General features: G+C 26.6%; 2 protein-coding genes across 2 annotated transcripts; one reads left to right on the plus strand and one right to left on the minus strand.

The window, feature by feature from the left end:
- Positions 1–2,013: 2,013 nt before the first annotated feature.
- Positions 2,014–7,182, minus strand: LOC107165479 (heat shock 70 kDa protein 14-like). Its single transcript, XM_015513730.2, has 10 exons — positions 6,961–7,182; positions 5,927–6,010; positions 5,627–5,864; positions 3,337–3,538; positions 3,107–3,268; positions 2,774–3,032; positions 2,486–2,707; positions 2,297–2,428; positions 2,184–2,239; positions 2,014–2,118 (listed from the first exon to the last, which is right to left on the minus strand). The coding sequence occupies exons 1-10, from the start codon at positions 7,024–7,026 to the stop codon at positions 2,046–2,048; spliced, it is 1,494 nt and encodes a 497-aa protein (XP_015369216.1). The 5' UTR covers positions 7,027–7,182; the 3' UTR covers positions 2,014–2,045.
- A 286-nt stretch (positions 7,183–7,468) lies between these two features.
- Positions 7,469–24,774, plus strand: LOC107165489 (RNA helicase aquarius). The gene is made up of 26 exons (XM_015513743.2): positions 7,469–7,892; positions 10,415–10,518; positions 12,885–13,041; positions 13,666–13,866; positions 14,523–14,700; positions 14,884–15,062; positions 15,125–15,238; positions 15,995–16,098; positions 16,813–16,924; positions 18,172–18,385; positions 20,265–20,313; positions 20,472–20,569; positions 20,658–20,795; positions 20,855–21,072; positions 21,148–21,317; positions 21,475–21,606; positions 21,688–21,798; positions 21,867–22,157; positions 22,224–22,422; positions 22,481–22,605; positions 22,723–23,151; positions 23,228–23,399; positions 23,460–23,630; positions 23,707–23,904; positions 23,964–24,146; positions 24,316–24,774. Exons 1-26 carry the CDS (start codon positions 7,815–7,817, stop codon positions 24,604–24,606), a joined length of 4,416 nt encoding a protein of 1,471 aa, XP_015369229.1. The 5' UTR covers positions 7,469–7,814; the 3' UTR covers positions 24,607–24,774.
- The last annotated feature ends 1,059 nt before the right edge of the window (positions 24,775–25,833 follow it).

Here is a 25,833-nt window from a genome sequence, read left to right on the forward strand (position 1 = left end):
GTAGATTTTCAAGCAAATCACAATATTATGTTTGTTGACATATTTTGATTAGAATATCAGAACCAGTGCAACCATATCTGTAATAATAATATACTTTTCTTTGTCTAGATCAGTCGAATCACTGCAGCGTTGATTAAATAATAAATAATATACAATATTGTATATTTAATCAACGACCGCACGTCATTGCACATTGTACAATACGGCTCGTAATAAGTTATTTAAAATGATGTATACAATTTTTTTCAATCATTCGATATTGAGTTTTTTTTTTTGTTCCGTCTTTTATGGTATTTGGTATTCACAGCAGGACGCCGTTGCTATATTCGCTCAAAAAAGAGCCGCGGATATACAGGTCTAGACAATACTAGGACTATGTGTACAAATTTTAAAATTTCAACTTCAAATAATTTGAATACTTCTGTTTTTGATTTATTTTTTAAAACTATACTTTATATGTTAATTCATCAAAACCAAGAATATTTGCAAATTATTTGGTAGTTAAAATTCATAAAATTGTTTGTATTTATATCTGACGTTAAAAAATTCAGGTTAAGCCTTTTTTCATTTGATTAAATTTAGCAATTTATTGTTCCAAACTTTCAACCTTCTGATATATTATTAGTCCTACTATATCGTAATTTGGTTGCATTGTGCACTTTCCAAATGTATGGAGTAAACATAGGCTCTTTTTGATGCACATAACTTGTGCAATGTTAATCAACTTGTACATCTCATTAACATATGATACATCAGAGTATTTAAAAATATTAACGCTACCAAAGACTAAAAGTTCTATACCCGTTGATTAACCGTCAAACTGCATTAAGCTGGAGATGCTCTCTTATGCTATATAAGCAAATACTACGACCATTACTTCTTTACGCATCCCCTGTGTGGGGAAATTGTGCAAAAACCCACATACATAAAATACAAATCTTTCAATCAAAAGTTCTGAGAACCATTTCTAATGCCCCATGGTTTGTACGCAACGATGCACTTCATCAAGACTTCCAGCTACCCTCAATAGTTGAGTTCATAAAAAAATCAGCAATCAACTTCTTCGGCCACATCAACTCTGCTCACAGTGCGAAATATTACAAACTAAGTGTCCCTCCTTCTGTACGCCGACTCAAGCGTGGACGTCCCCACGACTTGTTGCTATAACGCCTATAACTAATTTATTTAATTTAATTTAATTTAATAAGAAATTATAATATTATAATATTATTATTATATTACATATATGTAGTCATTTGTATCTTATATCACTAATGTATTTTTTTTTAAATTGTTATCTATTTTCTAAATGTTAAAAAAAATAATGTTATTAACAGTAAGTTAAGATGACATTCGTCAGTAAAACTTTATGAATAAAAATGAAAAAAAAAAAAAAATATTAACCACCTCATTATCATATGAATCGTAATCACTTAGTATCAATTGTTCGAATACCTCATTAATCAGGAAAATAATGTTTACATTTTACCATAATATGTACTTCTTAATTAGTCTTAATTATAATTTTTTTTTTTTTCATTATATTATACTACAATTAATTTATTTATTTTTTATATATACTTTGTAAAAGGGTTGATACTTGTATGATAAATAAAATTGCCATTGGACTGGGATTTTACCAAAATATAAAATTAAAGATTTTGGTTTATTAGTTCTATTTAAGCCTTTAAATACCAGGTGATATAATTCTTTGTTTAAGGACAAAAGACTTGTCACTTAAGGATTTTCTAAAATATTTAAATTTTTTTGTCAAACTAAGCTAACATGACGTCTTAATTTTTAGCAGGTTATTGAATCTTTGTGTATAATTATTTTGTCATTGACAAATTATGCAATAGAAGTGAAAGAGTTTATTGGTTAATCTGCTGAATATAGATTGACCAGAATAGTAGTAGAGGATAAGACAACTGGTGTAATTGGAGACAAAGACGAGATTTCTGGCATGATTTAAAAAAAATCTGAAGATAGGTTTAAATATAAGAGAAAACCAAATATAACGCACATTTTGTATAATATAAATTAAGTTAGACGGCAACAAATATAGCAGATGATTGGAGTTCATTATCTATACTTTTTGCCTCCACATGTAATTGATCTCTAAAGATAACAGAAAAAAAATCAATACAATTTATTATACAATTAAATTTAAATGTATTACTTACACACTGGCAGTTAATGTTAATGTAATTTCTCCTTCAGTTTTCATATTTATATGTGCCTAAATCATAATTGATAAGATATATGATATGTTTAAATAAGTTTCAAATATACTTACTTCAGATTTATCAATCTTTTTATCTCCAGATGTGGCTATAAGAGTAATATTGTTAACATTAGCACTAGTTGTTATACTTTTTGTGCTAGGTAATATTTCATTTTGATCAAAGACAACTGTCTCACCGCAACACTAAAAAAGCTTTAAATGAATAATTGAAAAAAATTAAATAATTTCTTTAATACTAACATCAATTTTAATTGATTTATTTAATGTGTGAACTTCTGTTGTAGGTTCTGGTAAATCATCATGGGCATTCCAATATTTTGCTAAGAAACTAGCTTGTACAGCAGCCCCGTAAGCCAATACTTCATCAGGACTAATACTATTTGGTATATCTGCATGTGGGAATAAATTTCCAATATAATGTTTCAACTTTGGTATTTTGAGCGGACCACCACAAAGTAAAACCTATAATAATTGAAATATATAAGTATAAAATTCACAAAGTATAAATAGAGAATAAAAATTGTATACTTTTTTAATATCTGAACTTTTTAGATCAGCTTTCTTTAAGACAACTTCAATTGGCAGAGAGAAATCAGTCAACAAATGAGCAATTAATGATTCAAATCTTGCTTGCGAAACCATGGCAGCAAAATCTACTCCATCAGTCAATGATTCAATAAATATATTTGCTGTTTTTAATGTAGATAGTAAATGAACTGCATCTTCAGTAGCTCTTTGTAGTTTTGCAGAAGCTCTTGCATTTTCTGAGGGATTAGATCGATGTTTTCTTTAAAAAATTAAAAATATAGATTTTAGACACTAATGACTAATGAGTCTTATTAGTCAATTTAAAAGAGATACCTTTTAACTTCTTCAATTAAATGAGCTTTCAGTGTCTCTATTAATTTATATCCTCCTATAGCCTTTGTATGTTCAGATGCTACAATTGACACTAAACCAGAATTCACATACAAAACTGTTGCATCACAACTAATACCTCCAAGTCTATATACTAAAATGTACCTATATAAAATAACATAACAATATTCTTTGAAAATAGGTACATTTATCATTGACATATTTTTACATACGTATCATTTAACGGTTCTGTAACATTTATTCCATAAGTAAAAGGAGTTACACTAGGGGCATTAACAACTTGAAGCACATTCCATCCAGCTTGAATTGCAGCGTTTCTAACTGATTCTCTGCTGGGATCATCAAAAAATTCTGGTACAGTAACAACACAAGAACATTTTGTATCTTCACTATGAGTGGCTCTTTTAGCAATACCTAATTGAGTTAACAAATTAGTTTTAAAAAAAAAAATTATAGGATAGTGGCAAATTTTTAAATAATTATTAAAACGAAAAAAAAAACCCATAACTATTGAGAAGATGTCAATCCTACCTGACCCATGCAAAACAGCAAATCTTACATTCTCAATAATGATTGTAAGCATAATAAATTCTATACTTAAAATGAGATGATTATTTATAAAATTTTAAGGTAAGATTATTATCTAGGGCATATTATAGGCTTTTTTTATTTATAAATGTGAGTTAATAATTTTAAATTGTACACCTTAAAAACTTATAACTCGCTTTACATAAAAATATGATAAAAATCTTATGAGATGTCTTATATTATAATAAGCTTACTTTTATACAGGGTGATTCTTTTATCAAACAACACTCATTATTTCAAAAACTATTGACTTTTTTCAGATTTTTTTTTTTTCAAAATTTTAGAACCATCTTGTTCTAGAACTATATATTTTTTAAAATATATTCACCCTTATATTTATCAGGTTAACCATTATCAACTTTTGATTTTCAAATGACAACCTATACTTAAAATTTCATAAACTAAAAAGGCTATTTTTTCAATGAATTTTCACGTTTAAATTTTCATTTTTCGGTTATCCGTTCACAAGATATAGCCTCCCAAAGTTGGGTGGTGTTTGTGTGTTATAGGTGTATGTTCGGCGCCGCGGAAGCAATGCGAAAGCAGATCCCGCGGCGTCGTCGGTTAAAACAGAAAAAAAAAAAAAAAAAAAAAGGTGTATGTTAGGTGGTATTTACACACAAACACCATATAAGTGTTGTTTGATAAAAGAATCACCCTGTATTTTATAAGTTGTCATTTCACTCTAATTTTAGAAATTATTATGGTTATAATTAGGACTGGGATTTTAATGCCTAAAAAACCCCAAAAAATCTTTTATGACCTAAAAACTCTAAATAATGCACCAAAAAACTCAAAAAATAGAAGCAAATTTCACAGAATAACACCAATCCATTGGTAGAAAAAATATGGTAATCTTGTCGTATGCGGTCTACCGCACACTTGCCGTCTACTACACATGTTTCTATACGTTAGATTAGGTACAAAAAGATTATATTTAGCATAGAAAAAAATTATATTCAGTATAGAAAAAATGTTCATTATTTTTATTAATTACATTAAGTACAATATAATTATACGTCTCTTAAAAAATATTCCAATGTATCATCAGTATTGTTTTTTACAAAAAAATTATATTTATCGTAGAAAAAAAATTACCTATATTCAGTATAGAAAAAATGTTCATTGTTTTTATAAGTCCTTTTTCCTTTAAAAAAGTTAAGGTATTTTCCTCTTATTGAATAATTACATTGAAATGTTTGGCTAACATAATGACTAAGTGTATAAATTGCAGAATAATATATCCGTATCACGTAGGTATTACCACGCCACCTCGGGTATTACAGCACAAACTAAACTGATTATCTTATAATTCATATTATGTTGGACTCGGGTTTTATTATAGTACTAGCCCTCCGTGCTAGTAGTATTATATTATTAATACATCGTTAAGATAAAGCTATCGTCATTGTCGTCAAATAGTTCTAGACCGCATATGACGTATAGAAACATGTATGGCAGACGGCAAGTGTGCGGTAGATCGCATACAACAAGAATACCAAAAATATTATATCCAAATTCTTGTACAAACACACGCAGTCAAACATTTTACTTTTGGCATTTTTTTATTATTATGATCAAAAAAAAATTAACTAGAGTAATAAAATAGTGTTTGCAACGACAAAACTCGTACTGAACGTTGAACGATATCATCGGACATCAATTTTACTGATTTAAGATTATTTAACAAGAAATGCAGATAGTCTCATTCATTAGTACATAAAATAAATTTGTGATCAGACAAGCATCGCACTGTAAGCTTTGGAAAACAATTCAAAGTGCATCGAAATCACAGCCCTAATTATAATCATTATTTAAAAAAGAATGAAAGATTTGCCATGTCGTGGGTGTCAGAGAAAAAAAATTAAATGTGCTAGCATCCTCTTTAATAGTATAAAGATATTTCATATTTACCATATAATGTTTTATATATGTTTGATTCAATAAACTGAGGAGAATAAATTTTTTTCTTGGTTTCCAAGGGCAGTTCATACGCAAGATGACCTCCGTCCACAATAGTTTTAACTTTATTATTTTCTATAAGTGAACATTTTTCATTTTCGTCCAGTGAAAGGTTCATTAATCGATTATTAAAAGTTATTGTATTCGCTTGTTTTGATATAAAACCAGTTTTAGCAGCATTTCCAACAACCTAAAAATAAATCGTAAAAAATTAATAAAGTAAACTGTATTTTATTAATAAATTAAACTTACTGTTTCTTCATCAGTTATAGATACAACTGCAGGTGTTATTCTGTCTCCAGCTTCATTTGCAAGAACATCTACCTTACCTTCTTCCTATAAAATGATAACAGAAATATTTTGAAACCCAAGGAAGAATAATACAGTATGATTGAAGAACTCATAATTTCAAAAACATAAACATTTTTTTTTTTTAGGAACGAATACAAACTTTTAATTTCATATTCAAAAGAAGAATATTTTTCAGAGTACATCTGTATTTTGAAAAAATAATTTATTATTTCAATATTTAAAGTGAAATTAAAAATAAAGTAACGGCTTGTTATTATACTTTGAATCCATTACAAAATAAACTACTACCTCAAAATTTCACCCAATTTAGAGTCTAAGTGGCACCCAAAACATACATGATCTATGTGGCTGTCATAATATGTTAATTATTAATGTTAACATATTACTTTTAGTTACTGTATATTTATAGTATAGACTATAAAACTAAGTATTTAATGTTTAGATGAGGAGATATTTACAAAATACAAAATGTTAGTTCACTACTTCATTTTTAATCAGTTATAACTTTAAATAGGTACTTATAAATTAATTAACTAGGTACTAGTCTAAAATAAATCATTAAGTATAACAATTTTACCAAAAAAAAAATAGGAAATGAAAATTAAACAATGTCATATAAAACAACTATAAATGTTTAAAAATATTATAAAAAAAAATGTTCTTTAATAAAATCAAAGTTTAGGTTACCCTAGGTATATATATAAATATATATATTCCAACTGCAATGAGATTATTTTAAGGGGATATCAATACTTAATCAACTTTTAATAATAATACCTAGGTATAACATTTTAATCAATAAATCAAGAACTGTAAATAGTTAATGTGAGATTTGAGAATTTAAATTTTACAAATTAGATAATTTCCAAAAATTTAAAAAATGTCATAAATTAATTTTGTTTTATATTTTTTAAGTAATTAAAAAAAGAAAAACTTGTGAGCATGAACAATTTAAAAACTTGTATAATATTTACTTTGGATATGGCAATTGATGCGGTAGAGTTTCCAACGTGTATCCCAAATACAATTGATCGTGACATTCCTAAAAAGTAGTCTAAGAAATATAATAACTAAATATTTTATAAAAGTAATTATTATTTTTATCCAAAACTCCGAAAAATAAATAAAGTAGATATTTTAAAATATTAAAATCTGAATATTAACAATATTGTACAAATCACATTAAACTATTTTCAATTTTTCATACAAATTTGACATAACCTATATGATATAATTGATAACCATTAACGATCACTGTCGTACAGTTGTACCACCACAGAGTAGAATCTATTACATTATTAACAACTGTCCATTACCAATTACCATCATGATTTAAGATGGTACCATACTATCTTAAATCATGATTACCATTCACATATATGCGGTATACAGAATATGTATCCTGGTCCGAGGACAAGTAAACACTACTTTTTGTAAAATGTAAGATTAATATCATTGTATTATTATCATAATTTATTTTATGTATCGTGATTCGTGTTTAGAGGTTTAGACTGTTTAGTGTTTACCTTTACTTATAAGTTACATTACAACAATACTGAATACAACAACAAATGGTCGTCAGTTCAACGTTTTCGTACGTTTTAAAATTAACGAACCAATGACTAAAACCACTTCATATAACTTGTTTTTATTCGTATAATATAAATTTTGTGTGAATAATAAATACTATATTTTTAATTGTTTTAATTATTAGTTTATACGTAATTATTTTATTTAAATAAAACTAATAAAAATAATGACTGTATAGTTTTTAATCGTGTTAAAATATTTATTTTCAATAAACGTTGGTGAATAAAAAACAATCACAATGACTGATTCTAAGCAAACCGTAGTCTTAAATCTTGCCCCGACCATAGATCAGATCAATGCTGATCGTATTACACAGGTATGATTTATAAATTTTATCAATGATAACTCATAAGAACACGTTTTATTTTGAATTTCCGAAAAATGGACTTTTTTATGTTGTTAGAAAAGATAAAATATACAATCTGTAATTAATATAATATACAATAGGTAATTTTGATGGTTTTAGATTTGTACAAGGCTTGATGTCGTGGTAGAAGAGAGTGCCCAGTGACACTACTTCAAACTTGGATATTTAGTTTAATGATTATTCTAACTCTTGTTAATTGTCTTTAAGTATTAAGTAGGTCATGTGGCCATTTTTGTTTGAGGCAGCGGATTGGGTTATCTGGGAGTGAGAGAGATGAGAGGGTTAGGATGATTAATAGTATTTTTATGAAATTTCTTGTGGTTGTTTGACACTATTTCGGAGATAGTTGGAATTTTTAGAACCTTATGAAGAATGCGATTTCTGACATACCAGGGAGAATTGGTGAATTGAAAAGCTTGGAATTTATTTATGTTAGAGTTTTTAGAGGTTCCCCAAATTTGTATGCTAAAGGTTATTGCAGGTTGAATTATTTGTTTATATATAGGAAGTTTATTATTTAGAGAGAGGTTAGATAGTAAGAGATGTCTGTATTTATGGAATTTTAGTCTAAAGTAAGGTCTTTTGTTTTTTATATAGATTGCCCAAGTTAGTCTTTTGTTAAGGCGAAGTCCAAGGTATTTTACGGAGTTTTGTATTTGAATTATTTTATTATTTAGTATTATTTGTTGATTGTTTTTTAGACCAAGAGTAAATGTAATGAACGTTGATTTATTAAGGAGACTAATTGGACAGTATGAGGAGGGAAGATCAGGGGGTTTACCTGGCTTATGGGTTAATATTAGGATTGATTTTTTCCTCGTAGACGGGATATACAACTGGCGCATGATGTAGTTAAATATGCGTGATAGGTGTGAAATGGCTTTTTTTGGAAGATGTTTGATGATTATCAAATTATAGCCAGGAGATTTGTTATTGGCAAGATGTTTGATAATATACTGAATTTTAGAGGTAGAGGTATATTTTGTAGGTAGAGATATAGGAATGGTTTGAGATAAAGTTGATTCAATGTGGGTTGAGTTGTCTAAATCAAGTATGTCTTGGTGAGGAGTGAATTTTTTTGATCCATTCATTAAGAAGACGTTACATATGTGTATGTGGTCCTCGTCTTACAAGAGCGTTACATAGCAAATTTACGCTTAGTAGATCACGTTTAACTCTGTTAGTTTAAAAATTAGAATAAATTGACCGATTATGAAACTTGGTGGTAAGAACATTATCTGAGTTAGTATGTGTGTTTTTTACAATAACTTAGTTTTAAGTGAGTTTTAAGCATTTTTAATTTATGCTTTTTCATATTGCTTAATTTGCCACAAAATTGAACTATCATAGAAAATCCATATACTAACACACATGATGTTTTTAAGAGGACGCTATACCCGCATTTGTTGTCTCCGTTTTACAAGTGCGTAACATTGCAAAAACTGTTTTGCGCGGGAAAGAACCAAGAAAGATACAGTTATATCTAAGAAACGGAATTTTCACCAAATAAAAAGGAGAAATTTTTCTGTGCAATATCGTTTTTATTTTTTTGATATCACTTATAAAAAAAAAATTCTTATTGTTTTATAATACATTAATTTTGTGTTTTTTTAAGCATGAATAACTTTTTTTGTAGTTCTGATATCGAAAAAATAAAAACGATATTGCACAGACAAAATTCTCCTTTTTATGTGGTGAAAATTTTGTTTCTTAGTTATAACTGTAGCTTTCTCGGTTCTTTCCCGCGCGAAACAGTTTTTGCAATGTTATACACTTGTAAGACGGAAACAACATATGGTTGTGTAGCATCCTCTTATTTAGTTAACTTTCTTAGTAATAATTTATAGTTAATATCTGATATTTTATACTACATATTGGACTAAACACTAGAAAATGTCCAACAAGTTCACTTAATTTTGTAAAAAATGTGATTCTGTTCCTAGGATAGATTTACATGCTATCATTAGTTTGTAGTATCTAGAATCTACAAATTGGATAAATTATACAATAACTCTTAATAAGAAAAATGCAGCAATTTATTATTTAATATTTATAGATGTGTAATTGACAGTACCTTTTTGTAAATATTATATTCGCGTAATTTTATGAAAATATGTATGTTACTTGTTTTATGTTTTTCACTATCTGCCGAACACATTAATGCAACACAATTCATCTATCTTATTTAAATTAGAACTTGGACTAGTAAATTTATAAAATAACTTGCCATATATTAATTTTTTTGTACCATCGTTCTTAACTCGTTGAAATACGTATGATTCAAAAACAATTAAAAAAATGCTCGGTAACTAAAGTGAATTTGTTCCTTAACTTTCCTGTCAATAATAATTTTTGTGAACTTATTAATTTATTAATATATAAATTATTTAATAATATTTATTAATATTATCAACTTATTAATTAACTTATTTATTTATTTTATAATTATAATTAAATTTAAAATTATGTAGTTAGCATCAAAGTATTGGGCACCAAATTTGGATTTCAATCAATACTTACCTTATGATGCCAAGGTTGTTGAAAATATTTACAATGAAGAAATATATAAGTCTAAGTAAGTTTCTATTAATAGATTTCAAACAATTTATTTGAACAATAGTTTAAGTATTCCAAGAAGATTATTTGATGATATATTGTAGATATACCACCATTAAAATATCTATAAATATAAAGTAATATGATGGGTGTCCCTCAAGGATTTACACATTGCGATATCTCCTGAGATAATATAAACATATCATAAATCTGTTTTTTCATTAGACTCACATAAACAAGAGCTTGTATTTAACTTTTTAATTAAATTTAAATTTTTTGGTAAAAAGTTTAAAAAAATTATTTCTTAATTTTTTTCAAAAATTAAGTTTTCTATTTTATAGTTTATTTGCTGAAAATTTTGATGTTTCAACATTTTATTTTTATTAATCACATTATTTTTAATAAATCTTTTAGCTGAAAAACTGGGTTTTATCCCTTTGGCGAATCCCCCTCTATGGCTAATAGGTATCCTCAAGAACACCCTGAATATGTGTAAATTCATAAATTATGTAAAAATTTTAAAACATGATAAAATTTACTAATCCTAAACAGACAGCATATAAAATGTAAATAAATTATTAAATGCAAAATAATAATAAAAAAGAACATCAAATTAAGATATAAAATATTATATGACGGATTTTTTTGTTTAATTTTAAAACAAATTATATAAATTAGTAAATTAAAATATTTTTCGTACCTATGTCCTATAATGCCCTTTAAAATTATAATAAAAAAGTATATTAATTTTATTATTATTGGACACACACAAAAACAAAATTATCTAAAAAAACCCACATCATTGTAAAATCAAAACACTCATCGCTCCGCTCAGAATCTAAAATAACTTATTTTATTAAATATGATACCAAATAAACTAACTCTAAAGCTGTATAACTTTTACAAATTTTCTTTGTTGTGTGTTGCAAAACAGCTCCCAATAAATACAGGTATCATGTATTCTTAAGTTATTTTATAATATAAATTGATTTGAATAAAAACTAAGGTTTATCAAGAATAAAATTTAAAATTTAATTAGTCTCACAGTATATTAAAGTAATATGCACATTATATTCCTATATTTTAAGTTAGAAAAAATGCGTAGCTATCAAATTATTTTTCGCCTTTAGTTATTAAGCCAACATTAAAAAAATTTCAATGGATATTCACTAAATTTTTATAAAAACCTACAATGATCATTTATGTTAATTATAAACCATCAATAATAATACAAAACTATAACCATTGTTAGAAACATTAAGTAAAATACTACAACTAATATTATTTTTATAATACAAATTAATAGGCAGGGCCGGATTGTGTAGTCTCGGCCCTTCAAGAAATATTTTTCAATTGACAGGTAATTTGTCCATAGTGGCCCATATTGGATGAATTTTAATATTTATAAAAAACAATGACCTTATCATGTTTGTTAACTATAGTGTATACTATTATATAGCTGTCAATAAAATCGTTTCATGGGCATTGCAGTTTATTTCTCATACCAGTCCAAAATGGAAGTCCTTCAAGATTTTTTGGAATGCTTGACAGGCCTATCCGGGCCTGTTAATAGGCATAAAAACAAGTGTTTAATTTTAACATCATAACTAATCTATACTACATCTAAACTTAATTTTTATGCGACACGGGCTCTGGGCAGACTATACCAATGTTTAAAATATAGTAATATCAAAAACTGTTTTCTATATTTACAATGACTATAAATTATAATTATCCAAAATAGATTGATATACCATATACCATTTAGGATCTACAATAAAATAACAAAATAAGCACATTATAAATTAGTTTTTGTGAATAAAAAGTTTTTTTTTTTATTAAAAATATATTACAATCTGTTTACACATAAAACAATAAGTAACAATGATGAGTGATTTAAAGAAGACATGTCACACATGAAGAGGAGACTGTCCAGTGACAGAACCTCAGAAGAATAAAAAGTTTATAAAACACTACAAAATTTCCCCCCTCCTAAAAAAAAAATGTTGCTGCTTTAGTCAGCTGCTTACAGTGCCGAATAGAAAATCTGCCGCTGGCCTTGTGATATAAACCTTTCCTTGTAATTAAAGTCTTTGCTTGGCAAATATTCTACTTAATAAGCATCATGCTTAAAATACACTTTTAATTTTAATATTTTGTTTTTTGTCTAAATAGAATAATGAGCTCATTATTCTAATATTCTAATATTCATTATTCTAATATTCTTTTAATGAGTTATAAATATAGTTAAAAGTTATTTATATAAATATTTCGTTATAACCCGTTACTAATTTTAAGAAGATAATTATTTTGAATTATTATTTAGATTATTTTTTATATTCAAGTTGGATCTAAGGTATTAACGCTAAATGATTTTTATTTTAGTTTTTCAGTTAGACGAATTATGATCTTGGAATTCAGTCAATTTTTAGAAAATTATTTGTGGCCTAATTATATCGCTGCAAATGCTACATTTGCACATATGATGTCTATTGTGATAATGTTAAATGAAAAATTTCGTGAACGAGTAGCACCTTGGCAGGTAAATAATAATTTATTTTGTTACTTTTTGTCCTTTTTAGTTATCATAACCACTGACAATTTTTGGGTATCGTGATTTGGTCATCGTAACTATCAATGGTAGTTATAATATAATATTTATTTAAACATAAAAATTAAACTAATTTGGTTATAATTGAATAAAATTTAAAGAACAATTTGATATGATTAATAATTTATGACCATCTAATCTGATTGTTTGTGTGGTTTAAGATAGACAATTTAGAAAAAGCTGGTTTCAATCACATGAACATTTTTGTAAATCCACCAATAGGTGCTTGCTCAAAAAAAATTGAATGATTGTGTGGATCAACTAAATGATGAAACAAAAACAGAGGATCATCTTATCAGCCTCTCAATAGCTCTTTAGTTGAGTTTATATGGTGTCAAGCTCTTCAAACAAAAATGATTAATTTTATTAAAATAAATGGAAATCAATTTAATTTTATGTATTGTTTTCATTCAATTATTCCAAATTTAATTTAATTTTTTAATTTAAATAAATATATTATGTATTAACTATTGTTGGAAGTAGCGATAACCAAAAATAACCTTTATTTTTAATTAGATATTCAGTATATTTAATAAATACATTTATATATTTTAGGCCTTAAAAAAGCAACCAGATGAATTTGATGGTTTTATTGATCAAGTTTTACGTGCCTGTCTTTCTGACGATCATAGCATTAAAGAACAAATAGCTCTAGTGGTTTTTCTAAATCATTGTTTTCAATGCATGGAAACTGATTTAGTTAGAAACAAAATGAAAAAACTTGTATCAATATCAATTTGGTGTTGTTTACAGGAAGTATGTATTTAATAATATTTTAAGTTTAATGTGTTTGATAAAATAGTTATAATTTATAATAAGTAATCAAATATTTTATTAAATATCACCTTTCAACTTGATTTTTTCAATAACATTTTGTCACCGTTTATTATTATTTATTTTATTTTTCAAAAATATAGATTTATTAATATAGAATTTTTTTTTTTGTTAGTTTTATATAAGAGTAAATTTACGTATGATTAACTTGAAAGTAAGAATATTATATGTTATTTCTTTATGAATTTTTTTCCATATTTAGTTTTTTAAGTAATTTATGAGCATTTTTATATTTTAATAATTTATTTACTCACAACTTGCTTAAAAATTAAAATTTCATAAAACACCAACAAGAGATAACATAATATATTGTTTTAAGTGTTCTTACTTTGAAGTTTGATTATAGGTCAATTTACTGTAATATTAATACTCACAATACCGAATCAATTCTACTAAACACATATTTTCTTATTTGTAGATGAATAATGAAATGTTTTGCATTGTTTATCAAAATAACTACTTAAAATAGTAAAAACCTTTGCAAGATATTTATCAAAAATTATTTAAACTATTATTGAGTTTGTTGACTAATAAATAATGATTTTTAAAATTTATTTAAATATATTATTTTTTTCCAGCGACGAAGAATATTGGAATTGAGTCAAGTACCTAAATGGCAAAAATTATGGAACCGATTACAAAAAAAAGACAAAGAGTTATCACTAGAGAATACACTTAAGGCAGATCTCGAAAGAACTTTTTTACATAAATTATGTATTAAATTTATCAATATTTTGGAAAATATACCGTTACAAGGTAAATTTGTAAATATTTAGTGTTATGATTTGTTAATAACAATAAAGTTTAAAAAGTGAATATTGTTTGTGGAATCAAGTTAATTTTTAAAATTTACCATATTCAAAGACTTTGATACATTTTATTTTAATTGTAAATAATATTATAACTTTATAAAATGTATGAATGGTTATTAATGTTTAGGTGATCTATGTGTGGACCATTTAAATTATTGTGAAAGGTTTTTGGAAATGCTTATTGACTTGGAAACATCATTACCTACAAGAAGATTTTTTCACGCAGTTTTAGATGATGTTCATTTAATTAACCGCTGTTATTTAGCTTTTTTGAGCAAACGTGATGAAGGACACCTTTTTAAACAAGTTTGTTTATAGAAGTATTATTGTCCTAAAAAAAAGTATTAATTTAATGTATTTTTAAACAGCTTTTAGATATATTAAAATTTTATTTCCATTTTGAAATTTGTCAAGCTACTGGTGATCCATTAAAAGAAAATGAAGTGATGCAAGCACATTATGATAAAATTATATCATTACAAGTATGGAATAAATATGTTTGGTGATGGGGAATGAATAATATATATACAGTGGTTATATCATTAACTTAGCCATTCAATAGTGTTACTTAGCTTGGAACTAATTAGTTTAAAAGAAAATTAAACCAAAAGATCACTGCATTTTAAACAACATTTTTTCTGTTTAATTCTTTATTTAACATTGACAATAATTGCGGAATTAATATTTATAAAACCTACTAGATTTATTGTTAAAATAACGCAATACCCACATTTGTCGTCTCTGTATTACAAGTGCGTAACATAACAAATTTATGCTAAGCAGATCATGTTTAGCAACATTAGTGTAAAACTTAAAGATAATTGACCTCTTATATAATTTAAAGATAACATTACCTGTATTCGTATATTGGGTTTTTATAATAGTCCAATTGTTTTAGTAAGTTTTGCGTATATAATAAAGCGTACATTTAAAATGCTCAAACACACTTAAAAACTAAACTACCAGAAATACAAACACAGATAATTTTTTAACCTTTAAATTTTATATGAGGTCAATTTACTTTAATTTTTAAACTAACAGCTAAACGTGATCTGAGCGTTAATTTATTATTTTTTGCACTTGTAAGACAGAGGAAACACATGCATGTATGGCCTATAAAATTTCATTGAAATATAAATTATACTAGCCTTTTTTTGTATATTATTCAAAAACCATTTTATATTTTATTGAATCAAGAAACATTAATATTAATATAGTTTTTTATTTTTATTTTGCAGGCAACATTATTTGGAAAATTTACTAAATTACAAGACTTTTCTTTATCTAATATTAATGCTATTGATAAATATGATTCTCTCATTAAACACTTTAAAAATCTAAGGTAAATTTTAAATTAATAATAAATTTAGGTTATATTTGTTGAAGTATAATAGTTAAATTAAATTTTTAGTGATGATATAAACTTTTCAATTTTTAAATGAACCAATTTTTCAATAACTAAAAAATTATTCTAATTGAACTAATAAAATCTTAATTTAATTAGTAAAAATTATTTTATTAAGTTATTAAAAACTAACTTTTTCTATTATTATCTAATTGTTTTTAACCTAACTTTGAGTTGAGATCAATATAAAATTTAAATGTACCATGGATTGTTAAATTATTTAAATTTTGGTTTGAATTTATAACTTAAATAATTTTTATTAAAATTAATAAATTTCAAATGAATGTATCATGTATAATACTGTAAGTTCTATACAATGTATTATTATATAGACAATTATATTTAAAAATATAATATTACTGTAGCATTTGTCTTATAAAATAAATGTATTTGTAGTAAAGTTAGTTTTGAAACCCATCTGTGTGATAAATTAATACTTATGATATGAGAAGAAAGATAAGTATAACATAATGCGATTGGGATTTAAAAAGCAGTGTTAATGTTAGATAATAATTTAACCTTGAGTGTTTTTAAACATGGTATGAGGAGAAAAACTTTTTTGCACATCACAAAGTAAAAAGGGACAGGGTTTCAGAAATATGATCACTTATTTTCTGATTTCTATAACAATTTTGATATACCTTATTTCAGTAATCAAGAACTTCAAGACATTGCTATGGAACTCAATTTGATTCCTGACCAAGAAAAACGTTTAACCGAAAATTGGTATCGTTATGATTCTGAGTTTTTACTTTCTTTACTGGTATGTATGTTTCATTTATTTTTTATACTCAAGAGCTATTAACTAAAAATATTTATCTGTAGAAACATACTTTGATTTCAGTCTCTTACACTTATTTAATATTTCTATTATTTAAAATTTAAAATCTTAATATTTTATTGATTCATAAACAAAAATTATGAAGGGGGTGTTTTATCATGTTATGACATGATGTGAATTTGTGTAACTAACAAAAAGTTGAGGGCCTATGGAGTCCTTGGAGGTATAAAAGAAGGATCAATTACCACATATAGTTGGAAAATAAAAATAATAACATGTGATTTATAAATAATCCTAAAATCTCTGAGACTGAGAAAAGGGTACTTGTCTTGCTATGCTTAACTTGGTGTGAAATAGGGATTTAAAATAATTAAAATTTTGATGCAATTTTTAAGTATAATTTGTTATTAGTGTTCATATACTATTGCTTTAAACATTATAAAGATTTCCTAATAATTAATCCAAATGTGAATATTTACATCTGAAATACAGAGGCTATTGTTAGTTTATTAACAAATTTTCAAATTACTGTAATAAATTCATAGTTTTAAAGTGTGTAATTATTGTGGTTACAAATAAATAATAAAAATAATGATTTAAAATTTTAACTCTTTTTTCCTACCTTTAAAATATTCATGTATATTGATTATTTTTTTTTTTTTTTTACGCCAATCGGCAATTAAAAATAATACATATTATATAGGTAATAATTAAATAAAAAATTAACAGTAATAAAGTATAAGAATTCTATAACAAAAACTAGAGCGTACAAATAACAAAGGTAGCCTGAGAATGCAGCCAAAACAACTAGGGCACATTTAGGTTAATAACTATGAGCATTCTGTGAAGTGGATGATTGTAGCCATAGGCAGTAGAGTGATCTGGACTAGGTTTTGTATTCCACAGGTAGGAACTTTTAATGGAATTTTAGCAAGTAAATTAGGAGGGTCTAAAGTACCATTTAGAAGGGAAGTTAAAAAGTGCACATCTATATCTGTGTGGCTAGGAGAGAGATATGGGATATTAAACATATTATGTAGTTGGAAATAGTCATGGGGGAACATAGTTTTACTCATGAATGCTAAATAGCTTAGGAATCGATTATAGAATATATTATATTTCATTAGTTATTAGTTATTAGTTTATTACTAACATAGTTTAGAAAAAAATATTTTTATAGCATATGTGTTACTATAGGAGACATAACTTTATGTTAAATTTTTTTAAAGGTATCTCGTCATGAAGCTAGAGAATCACAGTTACAAATTTTAAATGGAATGCCTCTTTACCCAACTGAAGACATTATATGGAATGAAGCTGTAGTTCCTACTGAATATTATAATGGCAATAAATGTTTGGCGTTGCCAAAATTGAACCTACAATTTTTAACTCTACATGATTACCTGTTGCGTAATTTTCAACTGTTCAGATTAGAATCTACATGTAAGTTTTATCATTCAGTGTCTTTAATTAACTAATATGTAAGTTCTATATTTTCCTAATTCCTATCAAACAATGATTGTGATGAGAAAAAGAATTGAATATAAAAATGAAATATATTGCAGGGGGGGGCAAAGGGGCCATTGCCCCTACTGGGAATATTTTAAAACTATTGTTAATTTAATGCCACGCATATTAAAGACATTGTTAAAAAGCAAAAACAGAAAATTATTGAAAACATTTTACAATAATTTTGTTACAACCAAGACGCTTACAACTTTTATTTGATAATTAATATTAATATAATTAATTTTTAACATCTACATTAACATGTATTTAAAAAATATTAATAATGTATTGCAAACCTACACATATAAGGAACTTATGTGATGACATATAACGTTGATTTTTTTTCTATTTAGGTTATGCTATTTTAGAATGAAGACACTAAAAATATGTTAAAATTTAAAAAATCTTTTTGATTTGGTTTTAGAATTTTGATCTTGCCCCGGGTGGGTTTTTATCCTGCGGTGTGCTTGCCCTCAGTGTCTTCAAATTCTAGATTAACCATATATTATATATAAATCATTTACACTGCTTATTATAGAGTTATTGTTGAGATTCTGGATTTTTGTAGAAGTTATCGCAACTGATTGTTCAGTTAGAAGTCAAGTCAAAAATCTGAAGTTGTGATTTCTCATTCTCTAATTCTACTACAATTTGTTTTAAGGTCAAATTATCATTTTCATACTTGTGTTAACTTCAATGACGTCAAAAATCTAGCCGCCGGGCCGAGAATCGAACCTGGGTCTTTCGATTGCCCTACCACTAAGCTACCTGACCGCATAGACCCATGACGCTATATCCCCTGGTTAACGGGGGTTTACACTTGTATCCAATAATTACTATCTACTATTACATTTTTCAGCAGATTTACATGATTCTTATTATCATACACTGTGTATTTCAATTAGTATATTTGTAAATGTGACCTTAAGATATTGTTTGTTTATACAAGTTTCCATCTAAGAAATTTTGATTTGCATTTTTACAATGTAACACTAACATACATAAGTAAACACCAACACTCCCAAATTATGTGAGAAAAACATGTATGATACACGTTGCTTGTTTGTGTACCAAACCAACACTTAATTATAAAGCTGGCTTTTGAATCAGAATCATTTATTTGGGTTTCAGAATTCTAGTGATAAATAAAAATTTTGGATAAACATTTGGATCCTTGTAATTTTTATTACATATCTAGGTTAATATGGATGTAACTGTTAATAACTGAATGTAAGAAAAATTTAGTTTGAAAAATATGTTCATTCTCGCTTGATACTGCCGCTGTTATGAACTAATTACAAAGCGAACTAACTTCAAAAAATACATTATAAACTTAGCAAATTAAATATTTAAAGTAAAAATATATATCATTTCTATGTTAATTTGATTGAAATTTCTTGTCCAAGTCCTTGTTATTAGTGTTAAAATAGTCATATGACAATGTCAATGTTCTTACCTTAAGTTCGATAGTATAATAATTCACTATAATATATCACTATATACGTGATTCTACCTCCCTTTACTATGTACAGTCTTCAGTCTCATTACAGTGGAACCTAGTTGGAAACCGGATAACGCAATCCGGAAGACAGCACGAGAAATTAATGATAACAAAAAAACCTATCAATTTTTTTGCACTTCGCTATGAATTGAACCAATAACTGTGTGAGTCACAATCAACTGCATGGCCACTCTGCTACTCTGGCCCCGATTTTAATTAGTTGTTATTTGTACATATATTCTAATATATAAGTTATTTTTAAAATAATTCTAAAATGCAAGATACAATTTTCATTATATATGTTGTTTGTAGATGAAATTAGACAAGATATTGAAGATTCTATTACTCGGATGAACCCGTGGTAAGTTATACCTTTTTGAATGTATAACAAATGTCATTATAATTTTTATACAATTAATTATTACCTTGGTGAAAGATTTTAATCACTATAAAAATATGTTTTAAAATCTTCAAACAAACATATTATTATCAGTAATCAGTATTTTTAATTAATTTTAGCAAATCTGAAGACGGAAGCATTTATTTTAGTGGTTATTCCAAAATGGCATTACCTATTGATAATTTTCTGGTTGTAGAAGTTGCGAAACCCAATCTTGGTAAATAAAATAAATTCATATATTTTCAATGATACCTATAGTATATTAATTAATTGTTTTTATATTATAATAATAAAAACAATTTTAGGTGATTTACAACCTTCCAGAGTTCGAGCTGATGTAATAGTTACTTTAAATGTGAAAAAAGATGTTCAAGAAGAATGGGAAAACCTTCGTAAACACGATGTTTGTTTCTTATTAACAGTAAAACCAATTTTACCAATAGGTAAGATAGACATCAGTATTTAAATTTTATTCGCACTTGTTTATTAATATTTATTTTAGGATCTAGAATTGACTATCATAAACCATTCCTTCAACAAACCGAAATAGTCTGTGTTAGGGGCTGTGAAGTAGAAGGTATGTTAGACAATATGGGTCGTGTAATTGAAGAAGGACCTGATCCAAGACCTGTCTTACCTGGCCAAAAACGAACGTATCGTGTTTGGTTGGACTGTAATCAATACCGTGCAGATCTTGATAATGTTGCTGCTGGAGAAATTGTATGTATATATATTATATATGTTTTTTGTTATATTCTTATCAATAAATGTTCACGATTTATGGTTTGTGTTTAGGATGTTTATGAAACTTTTAACATAATAATGCGAAGAAAACCTAAAGAAAATAATTTTAAAGCCGTATTAGAAACCATTCGTCATTTGATGAACACTGAATGTGTTGTGCCTGAATGGATTCATGATATTATTTTAGGATACGGTGATCCATCAGCTGCTAGATATGATAAGTAAGTTAAAGCAATAATTTTAGTTTTGGATAAAGTAACTTTAAAGTATACATTTCAACTAGGCATTGATACAAAATTATGTTTATTTATATGTATTAATTATCTCCAATTTATGTTTTATGCTATATTTCAAACAGATTTAATTTTTGTTTATTAGAATGCCAAATAGGATAAAAGTAATGCACTTTAATGATACATTTTTGAACATAGATCACTTGTTATCAAGTTTTCCAAATCATCAAATAGTTCTACATGAAAACAATCCTACTAAAATGTTGCCACCATATCGGTTAGTAAGAACTAGTGTGTTTTTTTTAATTATTATATATACATTGTAAAAAAAAAATATTATAATTGTTTTATTTGTTAGTATTCATTTTCATGAAACTACTGATTCAGATGGTAAAATCATAAAAAAGGCTATAGTGCAATCTGAAAAAACTGTTAACAGAGGGCCTTACAAGTATAATCAACCTAAAAAGTAATAATACAATATTGAAGAGATTAAATTCCATTGATAAATTCACAAATATGTTTTATTGTTATTAGAAACATGATTTATTTTACACCAACACAAATTGAAGCAATATATTCTGGTATGCAACCGGGTCTTACTGTAGTTGTTGGTCCTCCAGGAACTGGCAAAACTGATGTGGCTGTACAAATAATTTCAAATTTATACCATAACTGGAGAAATGAACGTACTTTGATTGTGACACATTCTAATCAAGCTTTGAATCAATTATTTGAAAAAATTATGGCATTGGACATTGATGAAAGACATTTATTACGTTTGGGACACGGAGAAGAAGCTTTGGAAACGGACAAGGATTTTAGTCGGTAGGTTATTTTAATGTCAATTAATAATTCAAGTACAATATTTAATCTAAATCAACTTTTATTTAGGTATGGAAGAGTAAATTATGTTCTAGCGAAAAGACTTCAGTTATTAAATGAAGTACAGCGTTTACAAGATTTAATGGATGTAAAGGGAGATATGTCGTATACTTGTGAAACAGCTATGCACTTTTTCTGGTCTCATGTACTACCCCGCTGGAATAAATACTTAACAACATTGAAAAATCTGGAAGAAAATTCTGATGGTGTAAGTTCAACTAATTCACTTTCATTGATATATCAAATATTTATTTCTAAACTTTTAGGTGATTTCAATTAATATTGTCAAGGATAACTTCCCATTTAATCTTTTCTTCAGTGATGCTCCTCAGCCATTATTCAAATGTCATAACTTAGAAGAGGATAAGGAAATTGCTAGAGGTTGTTTTAGGTATATAGATTTTTTTTATAAATAGTAATAGTGATATTTAACCATTTGTCATTTAAATTTGTAGAATTTATCAAGCACTTGTTAATATATTATTATATACATTATTTTCATCAATAGGCATATCAAAAAAATATTCAAGCAATTAGACGAGTTCCGAGCTTTTGAATTGCTTAGAACTGGTTTAGATCGTTCTCGATACTTATTGGTAAAAGAAGTTAAAATTATAGCAATGACATGTACTCATGCAGCATTAAAGCGTAAAGAACTTATAGAGCTTGGCTTTAAATATGATAATATACTTATGGAAGAATCAGCTCAAATTCTTGAGATAGAAACTTTTATTCCTTTATTACTTCAAAATTCTGATGATGGATTTAGCCGCTTAAAACGATGGATAATGATTGGTGATCATCATCAATTACCTCCAGTAATTAAAAATATGGCTTTTCAAAAATATTCCAATATGGAGCAATCATTATTTACTCGCATGGTCAATTTAGGAGTTCCTACTATTGATTTAGATGCTCAAGGACGTTCACGACCTAGGTATTTAAAATTAAACAATACATAGTATTTTTAAAAGAAAATAAATTAAAGAATTTGTGAACCTTATTATTTCTAGTTTGAGTCAACTATACAATTGGCGTTATAACAACTTGGGAAATCTTAACCATGTGTTAACTGCTCCAGAATACCATAAAGCCAATGCTGGTTTCTCTTATGAATATCAGCTAATTGATGTCGGGTTATTTAATGGTGTTGGAGAAACTGAACCAAATCCCCATTTCATCCAGGTTATTCTATATTTTATTTTCTACGAATATTTTATCAATCATAATGTATATAATTTTTAGAATTTAGCAGAAGCAGAATATTGTGTGTCTGTCTACATGTATATGCGACTAATTGGTTATCCTGCTAGTAAAATTACTATTTTGAGTACATATAATGGTCAAAAACATTTGATCAGGGAAATCATAAATATGCGATGTGGTTCTAACCCACTCATTGGATGGCCCCACAAGGTAATTATTAAAAAATACTGCTGCTCTTGGGTAGTTTTTTTTTTTTTGTATTAAAGGTTTAATGTTTAATATACAGGTGACTACAGTAGATAAGTATCAAGGTCAGCAAAATGATTATGTACTTTTGTCATTAGTAAGAACTAAAACTATTGGTCATTTAAGAGATGTCAGACGTCTTGTTGTTGCTATGTCAAGAGCAAGGCTTGGTCTATATGTTTTTGCTAATGTATCACTATTTAGCAATTGCTTTGAATTATCACCATCATTTAAACTTGTAAGATTATAAATTAATTAATTCTAAACATTGATTATAACTTTAAATTTTGTTTTTAGTTAACAAAACGACCATTAAAACTACATCTTTTACCAGATGACTATTACCCTACTAATAGACTACTTGATAGTCCAGTAGAGGCGCAAGATAAAGTTTTTATTGTACAAGACATGCCTGAAATAGCGAAATATGTATTTGATTATTATTTATTACGAGTTCAAGAATTAAAACGAGTTCACCAAGTTTGTATTTATTATATAACGATACTTCTATACCTTTGTATTTTATTTATTTGATTGCATAATATGGCATGATAGTATTGATAGTGTATAAAATAAAGAAATCAATAAACTATAATAATAACAATGTAGTTAATAGTTATTGATTATGTATTGTTACTTTTTACTATAGGAATTTAAACCAGTAGATGATTGGATTAAACCTGGAGAAGCAGTAACATCTGTAGAAAAAAAAATCATTAGGTCTAACCATTCTGGCTTAGAATCGGACTCTGAAGATGATGATGATAATGAAAATGAAAATGAAAATGTTATAAAAGAGGAAAAAGAAAGGATTGGACCTGTACAAATTGATGAAACTGATAACAAACAATTACAAAAAATGGATGTGGATGACTTAAGTGCATCACCAGAAATTAATACAACAGTTTTAGAAAAAATTGAAACTATGGAAGAAAATTGATTGTTTGACTACCTACATTATTAGTTTTAAAGGTGTAAAAAATGTTGTATGTAAAAATAAAATGTACATGTTCAGTTTGACCATAGACTTATAATAAGTCTATGAGTTTGACATTTCAATATCCAACAATCACTGATAATAAAACCTTTTTGATAAGTATTGTAAAAATATTTTTTTATTAAAAGGTTATTTGTTGCTTTTGAAAACTACTGGGAACCTCTCAATACACCTACTAGATTCACTTAACCACCAGAAAAGCTACTGAAGTTGAAAATCAAAGCATTATTTTTATTGTTTATTGTGTACACACACACAAATACGAATAAAAGAACACACATATACATTCATCCGTTCAAAATTTAAATTAAATTTATGAATTTTTAACATAATTAATAATCAATAATGAACACTTAGTAATCAATTAAATTATGTTAAAATTACTATCAATTTACCTGAAAAAATTACCCTAAGTACACAGCTACCTATGTGGTGATTAAATAATTATTTACCACCGTTCCATCAACTCATAAACATATGACTATATGAGTATACGTTAAATGACTGAAAGAAATAACAATATAATGTTTTTCAGACCAGAAATATAAATTGAAAATGATAAAATAAGTGTCTAACTTCCAGTTTATTAATTATGACTAGAATATAAACAATTATCCTTTTAATTCTGATGATTAAGGTAGTCGCTCAAATTTTTTTCTGTATCCACCTGGGTTATTGATACGTTTTTATTTTTCTAAGCTCGTGACCATTGGATCTGTGGTATGAGTAGCAGAGGCTAAAATACTATTATTATTTTTGTATCACACTTTAAATAGAACTTGAAGGACTTTGCCCTCCCCTCCCTCAAAAGTATATTTAATCCATACACATAAGCATAGGGTAGTCAATTATGGTATCAACTATTGACCTTGAAAACACTATCTATGATGCATTCATTGAAGAAAAAACTGTAAAAAAAAAGTTTCTAATTATTACAGGCCATTACACACTTTCATTTCTTACTACGCATTTGGTATTTTGTACTAAACACAATTTCAGTCCCTGATGAGTCTATATTTTCATTTATATTATTAATAACAGTATGATCATGAATTTGTACACACACAGTAGTTTATAAGTATTATAATAAAATAGCCTATTGGTTGGTGCCTATCATGATTATGTAATAAGTTTATTATATCATTGTAAGGACACAGAATAGATGATAGA

Source organism: Diuraphis noxia, unplaced genomic scaffold (genome assembly GCF_037042655.1).
Source record: "Diuraphis noxia isolate RWA-SAM2 unplaced genomic scaffold, SU_Dnox_SAM2 contig0003, whole genome shotgun sequence".
Lineage (NCBI taxonomy): Eukaryota > Metazoa > Arthropoda > Insecta > Hemiptera > Aphididae > Diuraphis > Diuraphis noxia.

Coding starts and splice junctions, on each gene's coding strand:
- LOC107165479 (XM_015513730.2), bottom strand. CDS start 7,026: ATGTCACGATCAATTGTATTTGGGATACACGTTGGAAACTCTACCGCA. Junction 3,033..3,106: donor TTAATTGAAGAAGTTAAAAG/GTATCTCTTTTA, acceptor AATTTTTTAAAG/AAAACATCGATCTAATCCCT. Junction 2,429..2,485: donor ATAAATCAATTAAAATTGAT/GTTAGTATTAAA, acceptor AAGCTTTTTTAG/TGTTGCGGTGAGACAGTTGT.
- LOC107165489 (XM_015513743.2), top strand. CDS start 7,815: ATGACTGATTCTAAGCAAACCGTAGTCTTAAATCTTGCCCCGACCATA. Junction 22,158..22,223: donor ACGGACAAGGATTTTAGTCG/GTAGGTTATTTT, acceptor ACTTTTATTTAG/GTATGGAAGAGTAAATTATG. Junction 24,147..24,315: donor AATTAAAACGAGTTCACCAA/GTTTGTATTTAT, acceptor TTTTTACTATAG/GAATTTAAACCAGTAGATGA.